Source organism: Eublepharis macularius, chromosome 1, assembly GCF_028583425.1.
Source record: "Eublepharis macularius isolate TG4126 chromosome 1, MPM_Emac_v1.0, whole genome shotgun sequence".
Classification (NCBI taxonomy): domain Eukaryota; kingdom Metazoa; phylum Chordata; class Lepidosauria; order Squamata; family Eublepharidae; genus Eublepharis; species Eublepharis macularius.
The window spans coordinates 168,962,918-168,979,827 of record NC_072790.1 but is presented as its reverse complement, the minus strand read 5'-3'; the positions used below and the strand labels follow the sequence as shown (position 1 = coordinate 168,979,827).

The window sequence follows — 16,910 nt, the reverse complement described above, 5'->3', positions numbered from 1 at the left end:
ACAGGCTCTCCGCCCGTATCCACGAGCGCCCCCTTCCTCCCCGGCCTAACCCCTGGCGCGCCCTGTACCGGCCAAGGCCCAGGAGCGAGGGTCGCAGGACTGGGAGAAGACGCTGCCGAGGCAACCGGCTTGGATTGGGGGGGGGGGCGGGGGACTATTTCCTGGGATACTTTGCGAGGCAGCGGAGGGAGACAGCCAGCCGTGTCGCAACTTCCTTCCAGCGCTTTCTACGCGAGGCTTCCAGTCCCGTCCTCGCTTTTTCTCAGCGTCTGGATTCCTTTCACCTCCGCTTGTTCTCCAGGGCACCCGGAACCTCTGGAGCCGCGGCGACTGCGTCGGACAGCCTGACCCGCCCGCGTCCCCTCGGTCGCGCCCCAGATTAGTTGTGCCTCATTGCAAGAAGCGGAGGGGGGGGGCGGGGGCGGCGTTGCGGCAGCCTTTACAGGCCGGCTCAGACCCACGAAGCCCATCAGTAGGGGGCGGTGGAGAGGCGGCTTTCCCGCTCCAGGCTTCGCCCGAGGTCGGACGGGCGCCCTCCACCGGGGCGGGGCGGGATGGCGCGCTGCTTATTTATTACTTCTGCGGCCGGAGATCCCGGCGTAGTTTCCAGGAATGTTTCCCATCCAGACACGTGTTCCGCTCTAGCCTTTGGACCATCCTCGCTCTTTGCAAATTTCCTCACCCCCAAGCTATAATTACTGCTGTGTCGCTGGGACGGGGGTTTGGTGGGGTGAGTGAGAAGTGGAAATGGCCGCTAGTTTCGATTGCTTTAAGAGGCAAATTCATCGAAGGGCTTCTTCGGCTAGGCATGTCTAGGTAGCCCAACCAAGCAGATACTTTCCCAACTAGCACTGGTGCTAGACCACATGGATAGTTTTGACGTACTGTAATAATGACAACAACAGTGTGAGTAAATACCACCCTTCCGGACAGATTAGTGTCACACTCAGAGCAGTGAACAAAGTCAGTGTTGTTATCCCACAATACAGCCGGAGGAGAGGCTTACCCAAGGTCACCTGCAGAGTTCATAGCAGTAATGGGAGTCAAAATAACAGTGCTGATTCACTGCCCAGTCACTTAAACACTCTGCTACAGCAGCTAGTCAAGTAGTAGTGTGGGAATGACCAAATAAATAAATAAATTAGAATTAAATCAGAATAAATAAATCAGAAACACTGCAGAAAATCATTGCATTTATTTTGTGTGTTTGTACATGGACGGAAAAAAAAGTATTCAGCCATGGTCTGGATGGCCCAGGTGCTCTCATCAGATCTCAGAAGCTAAGCAGGGTTGACTCTGGTTAGTACTTGGGTGGGAAATCACCAAGGAAGTACAGGGTTGCTACACAGAGGCAAACGATGGCAAACCACCTCTGAAGTATTGCCTGAATGGAGTCAGCGCATGCCAGCTGCAACTTGATGGCACTTTACACACACACACACACCCCTCCCCCCCTCTCCCTCTCCAAGTGTACGTGCTTTCCTGGTGTTTCTGTGTAAGTGTCTCAGACCTGGGTATCTTCCTGGATATAGAACTGCATGATCCGAATTTGGACTTCAACTGGGAGTTTTATTCTTGTATTGGAGAGCCAGTTTGGTGTAGTGGGTTAAGACTCTAATCTGGAGAACCAGGCTTGATTCCCCACCCCTCCACTTGAAGCCAGGTGGGTGACCTTCCCCACCCACCTCATGGTGATTGTTGTGAAGATAACGCTCTGAGTGGGCATTAAGTTGTCCTGAAGGATGGTATATAAATCGAATGTTACTCCCTTATTCCATTGTATTATCTGAATAGCTATTTATGATTGACTTCACCAGGGCTTATGAACGCCTGCACTCCAGAATCTGCTCTGTAGTTCCCAGGGTTGACATTATTCCAGTAGGGACCAGACAAATGTGGAAAGTCCTAAGCATGAGAGAGAGCTTTTCTAGTGCTTGCCATAGCACGTAAGTGCTTTAGTGTGGTTTCACCTCTACACAGTGGTAGTGCTCATGCTTTGCATGTCTGTCTCAGGGTTGATTCATTTAAAGGTTCTTTGGTAGCAGGGCTGGGAAAGATCTCTGCCTGAGCAGTACTCTGGAGAGTAGCTGCCATTTAGCATGAAGAGTACTGAACTGAATGGCCTGACTGCATAAAGCAGTTTCCTCTATAAAACCAGGGGACAGCACAATGCTGGAGAGGCAGGTGTGCTCCTGCCCTTGTCTAGAAGAGCCACAAGCCTTTACTTCCTATCCCCCTTGTGGCGCCCATGCCACAGGCTGAAGCTCTCGTCTAAATAACATGAGAACTGAAGAGTGTTGGGTTTCAAACTTTTCTGTAACGTGGAGCGAGGGAGGGAGTGATGGGAGGGCTTTTTCTCTTTATAGTCTGGACATTTCTTGCCTCCTGATCTCATGGTTCAACAATTGGTCTCGGAAAGCAGTGGGATGGCTCCACTTGACTACCCAGGAAAGAAGATTGTGTTTCATCTACAGCCAGATATATCCCTATTTATATGCCAGTAGCAGTTTGGGGCACTTTGGAACCTCATGGCCTCTATGCTTCTGCACACTGTGGCATTTGAAGCTTTTGTCCAACAGAAAAAAACACGTTGAGGGAAAGTTCCTTAGGCTGGAAGATACATACCAGCAACTTTCCTCAGGTGTCATGGATTAGGCAGGTTTAATTGCACCCCGCTTCTTGTAATTTTTTTCCAAGGGCAAATAAGATGGACTGATGAGAGTTGTTCTGCTGCATAATTTGCATTTCTGTCCAAGGTTTTATGGTTTGGGTTTTGTTTTTCTTTTGGTAGTGGAGATGAGAGATTCATGAGAGTTGAGCAAGAAATGTGTATGGTTCAACCATAGTCCATGAGGAAGGACTAGGACTGGGCAGAATGGTCTCACTGCAAGACTGGTAACTGCATCTTCTGTAACTACATCTATTTATTTAAAATATTTGTATCTTGTTATCTGTGAAACAATATGTTTTAGACAAAGAGGTTCAATCTTTGCCCTGGGCAGCAAGGCTCTCCTAGAGGCAGTTTATGTAATAGAGATTAAAATAAGAACGTAATAATGCTGTACTCTTCAGAGTATATTTGAGACGGTTTCTAAATAAAGTGCGTGTAAGCTATGTCTTCACCTAGATACTTAATTCTTTAATAAAGTTTTTTCTACCATGATAGATTTACAGAGTTCTTGGACACTCTTATCTATTCTCTAACCTGATGGTCACAGGACTTTAAACTTTCAACAGACTGCTGGAGTGACAGGCTGTGTAGCTGGAATCTATTAACAAATTTGATTGAATTTCTCAGGAGTTATGTAAGAATTGCAGATGAATTTTTTACGGCTAAAAGCAATTGCCCCAATCCAACATAAGGGTGGGGGATCTGCTTGGCTGACCAATCCCTCAGCAAGAGAATCTGAAATATTAAGGTTGCTTAAAAAGAACAAATGCTGGCAGTGGAGGAAGCAGTGGATGAGTTTTGGAGACAGAAGTCTAAAACCAGGCCACATACAGAGTGAAAACAAAACACAGAGGCAAATGCCGGCAACTTGGGACAAAGACAAATCTCCAGGTGTGGCAGCCAAGAAGCAAACAGAAGCATCAAAAATCATCTACTGATACCGGATCCATAGCAGTGGTGGATCAGATTCTTCAAACAGCAGGATGCTCCTTTTCCTTCCCCTAATCACAGAAGAAATTTAAACAACTTAAAATATTTGTATTTTCAGAAGGTATAATTGTGGAATCTGCCGTGAACCATGTGGTAGAGTTGTTTCTGGCTTATTTCCTTCATCTGGCTGTTTCGAAAGAGGTGCAGTAGGGTGAGCTTCTGATGCCGGGAAGGAGAAACGGGTCATCAGGCTACTCTAACAACTAAAACTCTGCTTTTTATGTTAGAAATAGTTTGTTGTTACTGTAATGGGAACCACGCTTTTCCCTGACTTGAAACCTTCCTTTCTTCAGAACTGTAACTACTTTATAGAGCCTAAACAGCAAGAACTCCTTTCCAGTTCAAAGAACTGGCAAGTTGGGGTTATAATTAATGAAAGTATGCCCTGGTCTTGCACTAGAATTGTGCCGATTTATTTGTTGTGCTGGTTCCGAGATCTTAAACATGCCTCATAGGATTGTTGTGAGGATAAAATAGAGGGCATTACAGTGTATGCTACTTTGGGTGCCCATTGTTGAGAAAGGTGTGTCAATGAAGAATACTTGTATTATGCGTGGGTTAGTATGGCATTGCAATGGAGAGGTATGGCCAACAGATGGTACTATAGCTCTGTCATAGCTTTAGAAGGCATTCTGGCTAGAGTTCTCTGAAAGTGGTTTTGAGAAAAGCCTCACTTCCTTGGTAAAGCAGGTTCTGGAAACAATATTTTTTAAATCTGCAAAGTTATTTTACTGGAAGTGAATGTGGGGTGACTGCACACACTGTGCACACATGACACATAGTGACTCCTCCTTTCAAAATTCCAGCCTCTTCAAAATCATTGCCAAACTAGATCTTTTCCTTACTAGCACATGTTCCTTGCTGTGGTTCCCTCCATTATAAAGTAGCTGCAAGGAGAGCTGCATTTGAGACAGGCAGGCAGGATACAGAGATGTTTTCATGCTTACTCTCTCATCTTAGTTCCTCCCCAATCCACAACCTAGTTTCCTCCTAGCTGAAATTCCAGGCAGGCGGGCTGAGATGATCAAACGGGAAAGTAACTGGGAGGAAGGGTCAAGCCACATACTCCAACCTGCCATCTCCTTTGCTGCGTCGTCTTGATTTGAGGTAGAAACATAAAGGTGAGCCTTCTACACTGACCTCTGACTGCTCAGTTCCAGTGCTGCTGCTGCTTGATCCATGCTCCGGCTGTCCTGGAGACACAGTAGGTTTCCCCTCAATGCTTCCACACATTTTAATGTCTTCCACCTTCTCCTAGTGGTATTAGCCTCTGCCTTTGGTCTAAGTGTTGGCTGCCATTCAGATGGTGCTCTTACCATACCCCTTCTGATGTTACTACCCTGTATTTTTCCTTCTCTCTCTTGAAATAAGATTCCAGACATAACCTTTTTTTTAAAAAAAAGTCCTATATTTTATTTTATTTTCTGGTTTATAATAAACACAGGTGTTCCTCCATTCCTTGGAGGGCTATAAGCGCTCTCATAAAAATGACAATGTTTAAGATTTTTTTAAAAAAGTTAAAATAACAAACCCTGAGCTTTACAATCCAATACATAAAATGAACTGAAAATTGACTGCTTTGAGCAACCCAAAGGTGGAGGTGGAGTTCCATCTATTTTAGCCCTTAAAGCCAGGCCATGAGCTAGCAGTGGGACAGCGAATAGAGAGCTCAGCCTTTCTAAAACTCCATGAATAATGCTGAGGGACAGCCCTCATGACACCCCCTTTTATGGCCACTACAGCAGAGTAGAAATCTTTTGAAAGATGGGGGTAGGATTAAAAGTCAGGGGTGTTGGCAGACTATATACAAAATGGCAGCTGTACATTTATATATTTACAAAGCAATGTGGAAGAATTCAAGCCTGATAACTGTGAGGCAGAGTTGATTTACCAAAGCAATACTATCCATCATGATCTTGCTCCATCGGTTAGAATCCACCTCAGGTCCTTCTGCTAGGTGAGCCAGGGGCAGGAGTAGCTAGGCTTCCACTTTATTCTTTTTCAGCATGGAGATTAGGTAGGGGCCAGACAACCATGTGGCTGGAATATGCCTGAAATGCTCCCCAAGAGAGCGACTGTGTCACTGAGGTGTAAAGACATGGTGTTTGCTTGATAGAACTCTGGATTGTTTCCATACTGCCCCCTGGCTTTGCAGTAATGTAAGGATAAACATTTCTTTCTGACCGCTGAGCAAATATTTATTAATCTTGGATATTCAGACTGGCTTCATATAAGTGGGAGCAGGACTGGGAGGCTGAGGCAGCACTGGTGCAAGGGGATAAATCCCTTCTGCCTGGCAGTAGAGAACACAGCAATGTAAAAACACAGAGACAGAGAATTGCGAGCATCCCCTGCTTAAGCACACAGTATGAACAATCTTGGCCTTGGCAGGCATAACATGGAAACATATTGATGTACCTTGGAGGGAAGGCTATGTAATGCTGGACTGGTAGAGGTCAGACATTGCTGGCAAGGGTAAAGATCACACACAAGAGGAGCAGAGTCTTCAGCAAAATAAGGAAAGAGCCACACTCCAAGTCATATGATGCACACATCAGCTACAGCAATGAGTTCTTGGAAAGCAGGCAAGGAATCCATGTTGCTCTGATCTCTGAGTGGGTGACACTGATCCTCTGTCTCTCCTCCCCAAGGTAGTCTAGATTACATGCCCTGATAGATTACGTATTTGAATAGGAAGGAGGAGACAGCTCCCAAAGCCAGGCCCAATGACAGGAAAAATGCCATGATGGTTCCAGTAGTCTCTGCTTCATGTGGCAACACCTTCCTAGTAAGAGAAAGGGAGAGGGAAAAGGCAGCAACAGCCCATCCATACAAATCAATACAGGGTGTCAAATCTGGTCAGGATATGCATACCACAAATTACAAAAAGGAAAAAAAGTGTACCTATTCATCCTATTGAATTTAATATTTGTATTCTGTATTTAATGTTATGCTGATATTAAATGTTTTTGATATCTCCCCCCACTTTGGTCAATAAGTATGTACTCAGCTTGTGCTAAGCGCTCACGTCTGAATTAATGGCCTTTTAGGAAGATTATACCTGCTTAGTGCCAGAACATGGCATCATCCTGTATCAGCATATGCATGATGGCAGTGTAGCAAGATTCAGACCCTTTGAAGAATTCCCATCTCCCACGCTATGGCTTCAGTTAAGACCAGTGACCTACGCTTGACTGCTTTTCCCCTCTTCATATGCATTGTGTATTCATGGTTCTTGGGTCCCTCCAGCTGGGATGGGTGGAATTCAGGACGTGACATGAAACTTGAACCAAAGAGTAAGGAAAATTTTTGTCACCATGCTAAGGGACATACTGAAAAAAATGTTGGGGAATTCCTGGGCAAGTACCCAAACTTGCTTAAACAAATAATCCAGGGTGGATTATGATGAGCAGCAGCCCCTTCAAGACTGAGAACACCAAGCTTAACCACAGTCTCTTGCTGTGGGGAAATCCCTCTGCCTGTGGATGGCCAAAGGGTAAGGCTGTCGACCAGTGGAGGAGACACGTGAAGCTAATGCTTGCCTGCCAATTCAATTAGCACTGTAACTGCCACCCTTCATATGAATGATCCATCAGTGTTTATGGAGCAGGAGAAGCAGAGGCTGAGTGAGGTGCAAGCTGCTCTTGTTGCTCAGAGCTGCCTCCTTAGGAGATACTCACTTGGGCCCAAAGCACATGCAGAGGCTGGCCAGGTAGCCATTGGAGAAGGAGAAGAAGATCATGAAGACGATGTACCAAGCATCGTGGGCAAAGATGACAGGCAGCTTCGAGCGGGGATCCACATTACACAGCATGAAGAGGGGAATGAAGATTACACGGAAAATCACCATGAAAGGGAGCAGGGAACTATCCTTTCCAGGCTGCAAAGGGTGGAGAAGAGAGAATTGCTTTTTACTATACCTTTTACTACAATTAGTACTTGCCATATGAATAGGTGACCAGCTAACACAGCACGCACTTAGATGAATCTCCCTATTCTCTAGTGAGGTTTTTTTTTTTATATGCCTGTCTGGGAATGGGGGGAGTGGGTCAGTTGGGCTTCCAGCACAAACAGTAGACTTGTGCTTTTCATACTGGGACCTGTTCTCCCACCATGCATTTAACAAAACATAGTCATATTTTGCTTCATGCTGTTTGTTCCTTTCACACACAGCCTCAATTTTTTCACCTTGTGGTGGATTTTCCCCCAAAGTGCAGTTTCTCAATGAATTCTCTGTTTTATGACAACCACGATCAATCTCCATATGGTTCTCAATTTGAAAATTGTCTAAATTGTGATTTCAAGGTAGAATCTTGCTGAGATATAAAGATTTGCTTAGTCTTGGGGGGATTTCAATGGATTTTGGAAAAGAGCTTAGAAATCCCTTGGGACTGAGTGGAATTCCCAACAGAATGCTCCACTGAACTTGAACCCCTGCTTTTGCAGTTCCAGGCAGGGGTGTTTAGCTCCTGCAGATTGTGTACAGTTCAGTGGGTCATAAATTGAGTAGACATGATTTGGGTACAGGAATATGCTTTATTTATTTAAAAAACATTTCTACCTAAACAACAAAAGCAGCTTAAAAACAGAGCATGATGTTCAAGGTCCAGTTTAGACACCTTCAGGGTGGTATCAGGATTTAAGTGATCACATAGTAGTCTGGACACCCAAAATGTAAAGTATGAAGATGCTCCAAACAGAGACCTGGTTGGACAGTGGCCTGAAGTTTCATGTGAGTTCTTTAAATGTCTTCCTACAAGAGATGTGTGGAAAGGCATTTATTCCAGAATTCCAGTACCACTGTATACATTTAGTTTCATAGACTAACATAAAATAATTCAGGTCCCTGCCTCAAGGAGCTTACAATTTATTCACCAGTGTGAAGGTGAAGAATGGTTCAAACAGGATTTTCACTTTATACATAAACAGTCCCATTTATTTATTTGCAGCTGTTGGCTCAGTGTTTCAGTATCTGGTTCAAATGACACATCCCAGAGAACAGTTCGTTCTTCACACACATTCTTGGATTCTCTGTGGCCACCATGCTAAGCCTGTCAGTCCAAACCCTCCTGTCAACAAACTGCAGTCAGTTCTTGCAGTTACAGTGACAGGCAGGGATAAACAGCTCCTGGCTGCTCTATGGGCATCTGAAAGAAGGGTGAGAAGTTCCCATTTTCCCTCATCCCTGAGACTCTTCCTCCTAACCAAGGCAAGAGGAAGATCACACAGATGGCTCCCACTTGCCCTTGTTTGAGCAGAGGAATGGCCAAAAGACCAGATGTTCCTGTCAGCTTTGGCGTGCTTGAATCAACTTCATGTTGGCATGATGGGAAAGTTGAGCAATAATTCCTACACAGGCAATCATGACCAGTGGAAAACAACATCCTAGAGCTGGAAAAGCCATCTATATAAACGGGACACACTAGTGATCATTATGCCATGCCCTCAGCTGTGGCATGAGGACCTTGGCAAAACTTTAATAATTTCCAGCAGGACACAACACTTACACTAACCTCTACCAGACTTAGTAGTCACTTTCTTTACCTCAGGTGCATTTTGATTGCTGAAATTAATCAACAGCAGGAAAAAAAATCATCTAGATAAAGATCTCATCCTGACTAGTAACAGTTTCTCCAGAAATTAAACTCAGCTATTTTCCAGTCTAAGATTCTTTAACTGGCAATCCCAAGACATGAACATGACATTTATACCAGCTGTATAACATATACCCTCTCCTGATTGAAACAGGTCAGATAATTCTTAAGATGCTTTTAACTGCTTCCTTATGTACAATAAGCAGCTCATATCACACAAATTTTCCTTCTGCTCACAGATGTGAACTTGATTTGTGTTCACATTTTTATTTTGGTTGTTCCTGTAATATGTACCTTGGTTCACTTGTTTGAGTCATCTACAGCTATTTGTCCTTGTCCTATTTCTTTGTTTTACTTCATTTATACCCCACCCTTCTCCCCAGTGGGGATCCAAAGCAGCTTAATTTGTTCTCTTCTCTTTCTTTTTATCCTCACAGCCCTATGAAATAGTTTAGGCTGAGAGTGTTTGACTAGCCCAAGGTCACACAGTGAGCTTCCACGGCAGAGCAGGGATTCAAACTTGGGTCTCTCGGATCCTAATCTGACAATCTAATCACTACAACACTCTGCCTCACTAGTGGCACCTTACTGCAGGGAATATACTTGTGGAATCTACTGGATTGTGTAACTTGATCTGTGGCACTCAATTAGATCAGGAGCTAGGGCTCAATTGTCTTTTGGTCTCCTCCACCTGTAATGATTTAAAGTATTTGTCTGATTTAATAACAGTATTCTTATGTCACCATGAGAATCTCCCATCTTCTCCTACCTGGAGAAAAGAATCCCCCTAAAAGACAGTGTGGCATGGCCAAAACACACATCATATTCTTTAACAGGAAAATTTTCACTGTGACTGTGTAATGAAATCACAAAGAACTAAATTAAACTTTCTAGAGACTGAACTATTCCTTGATCACCAAATTAGTTTTGGCCCATTGTGGGAGCAGTACGGGGCTTGTATCCAAATTCTAAAGTGTTGTCAGTGGGATAGATAACACACTCTCTAGCCAGGTTGGTTTTAACCACAGTTGGATACAAATAAAAGCAGCCGTACGTTCCTAAGAAGGGCCCTGCTGGATCAGACCAGTGGTCCATCTAGTCCAGCATCTTGTCTTACACAGTGGTCAAATAATTACTCAGGAGGGCCAACAACAGAGCATAGAGGCTGAGGCCATTCCCTGAAGCGGCATCCTGGCACTACTATTCAGAGTTTCACTCCCTCTAAATATGGAAGTTTCCTTTAGTCACCATAGCTAGCAGCCACTATAGACCTATCCTCCATAGCCTTCTCTTTGCCAAGTAAGGAAGCAACAAAAAAACAGACCCACCTTCGGAAAGGAGTCTAGATGGATCAGCAGACACAAACGTGCATACACAGACCCTGTGGCATCAAACTTTCCACAAAGTTGTTCTGGAAACATTTCTTACAAGTTCATCTCTCCATGTGGGATATGGCTCACAGACTTTTCAAAAGGAGCCAAGTTAATACAGCTAATCTCAGCATAAAGGGGAGAGGCAAAATAGGACCCAGTCATGGTTTCCTACCGGCTCCGATCACGACAAGACCTCGTATTGTTGTATGCTGACATATTTATTCAAGAAACCAGCTTTAATAATTTAAGTGGGGAAACAGCAGGAAAGGCAGGAAACAGAAAAAGTCACGTAAAATGATCAGGAATAAGAGCCAAAGTACACAAGACTTTTAAAATGTTGGATCTGGGTTCCTTGAACTGGATTTGTTAAAAAATGTCTTTGTATAGTTTCTTGAATAAATGTGTTGGTGTACAACGATATAAGGCCCTGGTCCTGATGGGAGCCAGTAATCCTCAGGAGGAAAGCATGTCTGGCTCCCCTTGCGCCTCTCTCCAGAACCCAACTTGCTTCCCCACACAGTCACATAGCAACTGCAGGGCATGTCCAGGGCCAATCTGGCTCAGGAGCATGGCACAGGGAAGGAAGGGGCTCCTGCTTCCCCCCCCCCATACTGTTTTTCTGAGCTGAAATAGGCCCTTGCGCAGTTTCAGATGGACATTCCCCACAGCTACGAGGAAAGCAAGCAATTGTCTTGTGTAGTTTGGCTTTGATATAGGGAGTGGGCAGAAGTGGCCAAATGTATCTGGCCAGAAACATGTTTCTCTCTCAGTACCCTGAGTCATGGAACGTGGGCAGGATCCTCTCTCTGTTGACTACCCTTTTTCACTGAGCTCTCTCTGTACTTTCAGAGACAGCTGGCTGCTTGTAAGCCTGAGCCTGGGCTTGGTTACAAGGAGGCCGTACATTGGTAAGGTGTCTGCATCCAAGCCACAAGGATGAAAAGAAAAAATAGAGGGATGTCGAAACGTTTATTCAGAACCACGTGGGTAACAGGCCAGTTCCACCCAAACCCACACTTACTTGAGCCAAGCCAAATTCTGGAAAAAAAACCTTTGTTTTCCTCACTTCTTTCTTTCTCTTTGCTGTTGCTTCTGTTTCTGGTTGACTTCAGTGATCAAGCTCCCCTCCATTCCCTTCTCCATTCTCTCTCTATTGTTCTGAGTCATGGTCCCTAGAAGCCTATCAGTTCAGGATTCCTTTTTTACTCATCGTGGTTTTCTGTGACAACAAAAATTCCTTAACTCTCATCTCTGAGGTAGATCAAGATGGGTAGCCATGTTAGTGTCTCTGTAGCAGTAGAAAAGAGCAACAGTCCTGTAGCACCTATAAGACTAACAACATTTGTGGTAGGGTATGAGCTTTCGTGAGTCACAGCACATTTCTTCAGATACATTCTACCTGTATCTGAAGAAGTGAGCTCATACCCTACCACAAATGTTGTTAGTCTTATAGGTGCTACGGGACTGTTGCTCTTCTCTTCTCTTGAGTTTTCCTTGGGGATCTGCCTCTGTTGGATCTGGGTTCTGAGGTTTTAACAAAACCTCAGAATATAGGAATTATTCTCCTGGATCAAATTCAGGTCTACTTAGCCTAACATTCTGTTGCTGGCAACAGCTATCCAGATGCCACAGAGTGCTCTTCAGTAGGGCATAGTAGGGCCATGCAGTGCCTGCAATTTGTTTGTCCCCAGCATTTGAGGTATGCTGCTTCTGAACAAAAGGGTTCTATTTTAGCTACCAGGATTAATGGTGATTGGTAGACCTCTTTTCTAGCCCATGACTCCTGAAGCTACACTTTCTCAGTCATTTCATTAGTATCTCAAAAGCACGGGCCTTTAGATGTCTCACCCCCATCAGTTTACCCATATTTCATAGACTAACTAAGCAACTTGGCTCAAGTCATCCAAAGTGTCAAAAAAGAGGGCTACAAATGGAAGCCAGGACTGGTAAGAGGGTGAACTGTTACTGACTTAACACTTATGCTTTGAGACTCAGTAAGAAAGATGAACTATGCTCCTCAGAGACTACAGATCATAAAAAGAAATGTGCAGGCCAATAAGCTGTGTGGCTCAGGTAAGATTTTGAAACTATCCAGAACACCCATAACAGATCACCCTAACCAGAGGCAGAACCATGTGAAATGATCATTCATTTCTTCATTTCGCTCCCTATTTGTAACTCTCCTTCTCCCTATATTACTTCTTGTCTCTAATACAGCCATTTTTAATGCGCACAATGGCAAATTCAGCCACCCTGACTGGGAGGCTAAGAAACAATAATAAAAATAATACTGTTTAAACTGATGAAAAAGAATAGGCCCGAAAAAGAACAGGGGATTCTGATTCTCAACACAAAAAACAGGACTGTGATGCTAACTTGTTGAATATGAGATTCATGGCCCTGCACTCACCCAGGTGCAAACAGCCGTCAGGCTCCGTCCAGCCCAGTCAAAGGCATTAAACATCAGGAAACAAGAGACTGGGATGAAATATCTATCTGAGAAGAGAATGGGGAAGAAGAGTCATCAGTGCCAAGCTGTCTTCTGCTATATTCAACAGAGCACCACAGAGAGTCATTGGGATGAGTACAAGGCTGAAAACTTTCTTCTTCTGTGAGTCATTCCCGCACCCTCCCATCTTCTGCAAACATGAAAAGAGCCAGGCAACTGAATCATTCCGAGTAGGAACCATAATTATACCCAGTCATTACTGAAGCACTGAAAATTTGGGGAAACCCGAGTCTCAAAGTGGCAAGCCGCTTCAGGTTTGAGTATTTAAATTGCTTTGGGGTTATTTGGGAAGATTTGGCCATTGTTTCCCATGGGAAATGCTGCTCCTAGCTATCTGGGGGCCTGTGGGGCATTTTCCTCCCTAATAATCCCAAATTTGCAGGGGACTCTCTCCTAACCCTCCTCTCATGGCATTTCACAAGCAAAATTTGCAGGGGACCTACTCTTACTTGTCCTCTCAAGAACCTCCAAGTTTTAGGGAGATTAGACTTCGAGGGGCCATTTTATGGCCCCTTCAAAGAAGGTGCCCCTATCCACCACCTATATTCATTGTTCCCTATGAGGACCAACCTTCACATCAGAGAAGCACACTAAGAAAAAATTAATTTAAAATACACAAAATCATATGAAGCAGGGACACTCTTGCAACTAGAAGTAAACTGAAGCGCCCCCCCCCCCATATAACCAAACTGATGCAGTCTCCTCCAGGTGCAGTCATCAGATTCAGTTAAGTCCAGGCCTATTTTGCTTACAAAATGCCACCCCAGCCACCTAGAAAGCCCCTAGTTTTCCCCATAGGGAACAGTGGAGACTGGTTTGAGAGTGATTTTTTTTTTCTCTTTGGGGGAGGGGGAATTTTTCTTAGTGTGATTCTCTGGTGTGAAGTTGTTCCCCTTGCATCAGTTTGGTTATCCTGCCTGGGGCGGGGGGAATCAGTTTACTTCTAGTTGCAGTGTCTCTTGCCTCATATGGTTTTGTGTATTTTAAATTAATTTTTTCTTAGTGTGATTCTCTGATATGAAGGTTGGTCCTCATAGGGAACAATGGAGGTCAACAGTGGATGGGCACCTTCTTTGGGAGGGCATAACATGGCCCTCTGAAGTCCAATCTTCCTGAAACTTGAGAGTTCTTGATAGGACAGTTCGGAGTAGGTCCCCTCCAAATTTGGTGCATTTTGCTTGTGAAATGCAACTCCCAGCCACCTAGAAAACCCCACTAGCAGTGGAAGCACTGTTTCCTCTTAGCATTCCTTAGGAATGACAAAGGAAAGACTGCTTCTGCGCTACTCGAACCTTACCAAAGCATTCTGAAATGCTTCGATAAGCTTTTCTTCAGCATTCCCAAATCACTTCAGTAATGCTGAGGCTGATTCGGGAATGCCAAAACATCCCAAATTGGGCCCCATATGGGTTAAAAACTGGATCTGTAACCTGAAGCACACATCCCTAGTCACAGTTAGCCAAAAGAACTGATTTCTGAGTACAGGTTGGGATAACCTGGTTTGCAGAGAAATAATCAGACGAATGGGGTGCTTATTGGGATGAGAGAGGTTCTTGTTAGAAACAGCAGAGAGTGAGAGAGATAAAAAAGGAGGATTCCTCCCCAAAGCTGGTTAAGCCTTCACAGAAATCATTCTACATAAATAATTTGTACAACTAAGACTATCAAACTTACTGTTAAACTCTTATTAACCTTATCAAAGAATCATCACGTGTGCTTGCACAATCATATATGTACAAGTAGTTCTAATTATACACACACTAGAAAATCTCACAGATAAAATCTTTTAGCAAAATGCCTGGTTGAGGAAACATGCAAAATAAGTAAAACTAGCAGTGTCCAGAACAGAAAGTCATTTCAGAATGTCAGGGGTTAACTGAAGGTAATTTTAGGCACAATGGGAATATTTGAATTGGGATTCCAAGTTGTCACAGAGCACTGCTGTGTCGCAGTTCCTCCTGCAAAAAGGCAAAAACCAAAGCTTTGGGGCTGAGTTTAAAGGGCCCCGCTGCGGCTTGCAAGCAGCGGTGGGGCCCTTTAAACATCAACCCGCCCTCAGCCCGGGCCCCCCCACCCCCACCCCCACTTACCTTGCAGTCGGCGGCAGTGGAGGCTCCGGCCCTCCCTGCTGCCCTGTGGGGCCATGGAGCGGCGGTGGAGGTGAAGAAAGCCCTTCCTGCCCCTCAAATGGCCACCGTGGTGGGGGGTGGGAGGGGAGTTGCTCCCTCTCACTTAGGTATGCTCTGAATATTTACGGAGCATACTGAAGCAAGTAAAAATACCATAATTCTGAAGCTTATGGTATTTCCAAATTTTTCCCCAAAGTGGGAAACCTGAATCTTTTCAGGCTGCACATCCCTATGGGACACTGCTTGGGAACCACCATGTATACAACTGTTCTGAATTTCCCAATGACAGAGTGAAATTTTTAAATAAACAAACTCTACTTGCTCATCTTTCACATAATTTGGATGCGTCTCTAGCCATTTACAAATGTGCAGTTCTACTTACCCCAGAGTGTTTTCCCAGCAATGGTTGACTTTACGGCAGATGTGACAGCTGGGAAGACTCCAATAGTGACGGTAAAGACTAAGCAGACGCACACAGCCATGACCCAGATCTGGGGGACAGGATACAGGTATACACAATGAGGACAAAAAGCCAGGGCAACCTCAGACACCCCTATTTAGGAAAACACTTGAGTATGGAAAAATTAATTCCAAGGCCATGTCTGCATCTCATGTACCTTTCTGAAGATGCTGAAGACTGAAACGTTGTGGTTTGGCACATTGGAAGCACCATTTGCAGGTTGTTTTGGGTCTACACCATTGGGCTCATCTGCAGGAAAAAGAAACAATGTAAAATTTAGGAACTTTAGGCTGAGAAGAATGATTTCTTTCATATGCATTCTGAAGTGTGTCTTTTGATTGCTGCTAGGCCCTGATGGGGCCCCACTTGCACTGAATTAACCATACACATACACCCCCTCCTAAATTCTCTTCCACTCTGGTGTTTACCTTTCCTGATAAGATCAATCTTGGTTTCCAGCTCAGAATGGCTCTCATGGGTCTGATACTCTGTCTTGTCTTTCATGGAGTAGTAACGGAAGAAGTCCTGTACAGAAGTCAAGCCATGTGATTCATATGAACAAGAGCTGGGGGAGGGGGGAACATAAACCACTACAAGGAGATAGGAAAGGGATGGATGCTGGGAAGCAGTCATGAAACAAGAAACAAATAATCCTTCTGGCCTGCCTGGGCTAAGGAGGGGGGGGGGTCAATCCTTTTTTTTTTTTTAAAAAAAGGAGAGGCTGCCCTGGCTTGCCTTGGAAACTGGTACCTGTAAGAACAGCCCCATGTTCCTATTAAGAGAAAAGAGAATACTTACTAGACGAGGCAGCACCATATAGGAGCCAATGGCCAGCAGAATCACTACACAGGCTGTGATGAAATAACCAAAGGCACAATCTGCTAGTTCAGAGCCACCTAGAAGAGATTTGGACAGAGATGGTCAAGGTGGAATCCACATCTCCCTCCCAAAGGAAGTATGTTTCTAAGGACAGTGAGATTTTCCCCTGCACAGAAGATCACTCATAAGCTAACCCACAGAAGCCAAATCACTGCTGTTTATGCCTGCAGAAAATTGTTCTGAAGTTAAAGTGACCCTTGGGCTAGCCCTTCACAAACATCATAGCCCCGAGAATAAGGTTTTCTGGCAGAATGGCAACTAGACCTCAAAGAAGAGAAGATCCCATGTGTACCCCTATTCATTGC

The 16,910-nt window shown here is 44.5% G+C and overlaps 1 protein-coding gene across 6 annotated transcripts in view; it reads right to left on the bottom strand.

The window, feature by feature from the left end:
• Positions 1 to 5,062: 5,062 nt before the first annotated feature.
• The window catches only part of SLC29A1 (solute carrier family 29 member 1 (Augustine blood group)), a 104,254-nt gene continuing 92,406 nt past the window's right edge, over positions 5,063 to 16,910 (bottom strand). For all 6 annotated transcript variants that reach the window (XM_054977799.1, XM_054977807.1, XM_054977823.1 and 3 more), the window contains exons 7-13: positions 16,525 to 16,622; positions 16,155 to 16,251; positions 15,884 to 15,975; positions 15,649 to 15,757; positions 13,039 to 13,124; positions 7,342 to 7,541; positions 5,063 to 6,446 (exon numbers count right to left, since the gene is read on the bottom strand). In XM_054977799.1, coding sequence (XP_054833774.1) covers positions 6,323 to 6,446; positions 7,342 to 7,541; positions 13,039 to 13,124; positions 15,649 to 15,757; positions 15,884 to 15,975; positions 16,155 to 16,251; positions 16,525 to 16,622 — 806 coding nt within the window. In that variant the 3' untranslated portion in view covers positions 5,063 to 6,322. The remainder of the gene's footprint in view (positions 6,447 to 7,341; positions 7,542 to 13,038; positions 13,125 to 15,648; positions 15,758 to 15,883; positions 15,976 to 16,154; positions 16,252 to 16,524; positions 16,623 to 16,910) is intronic.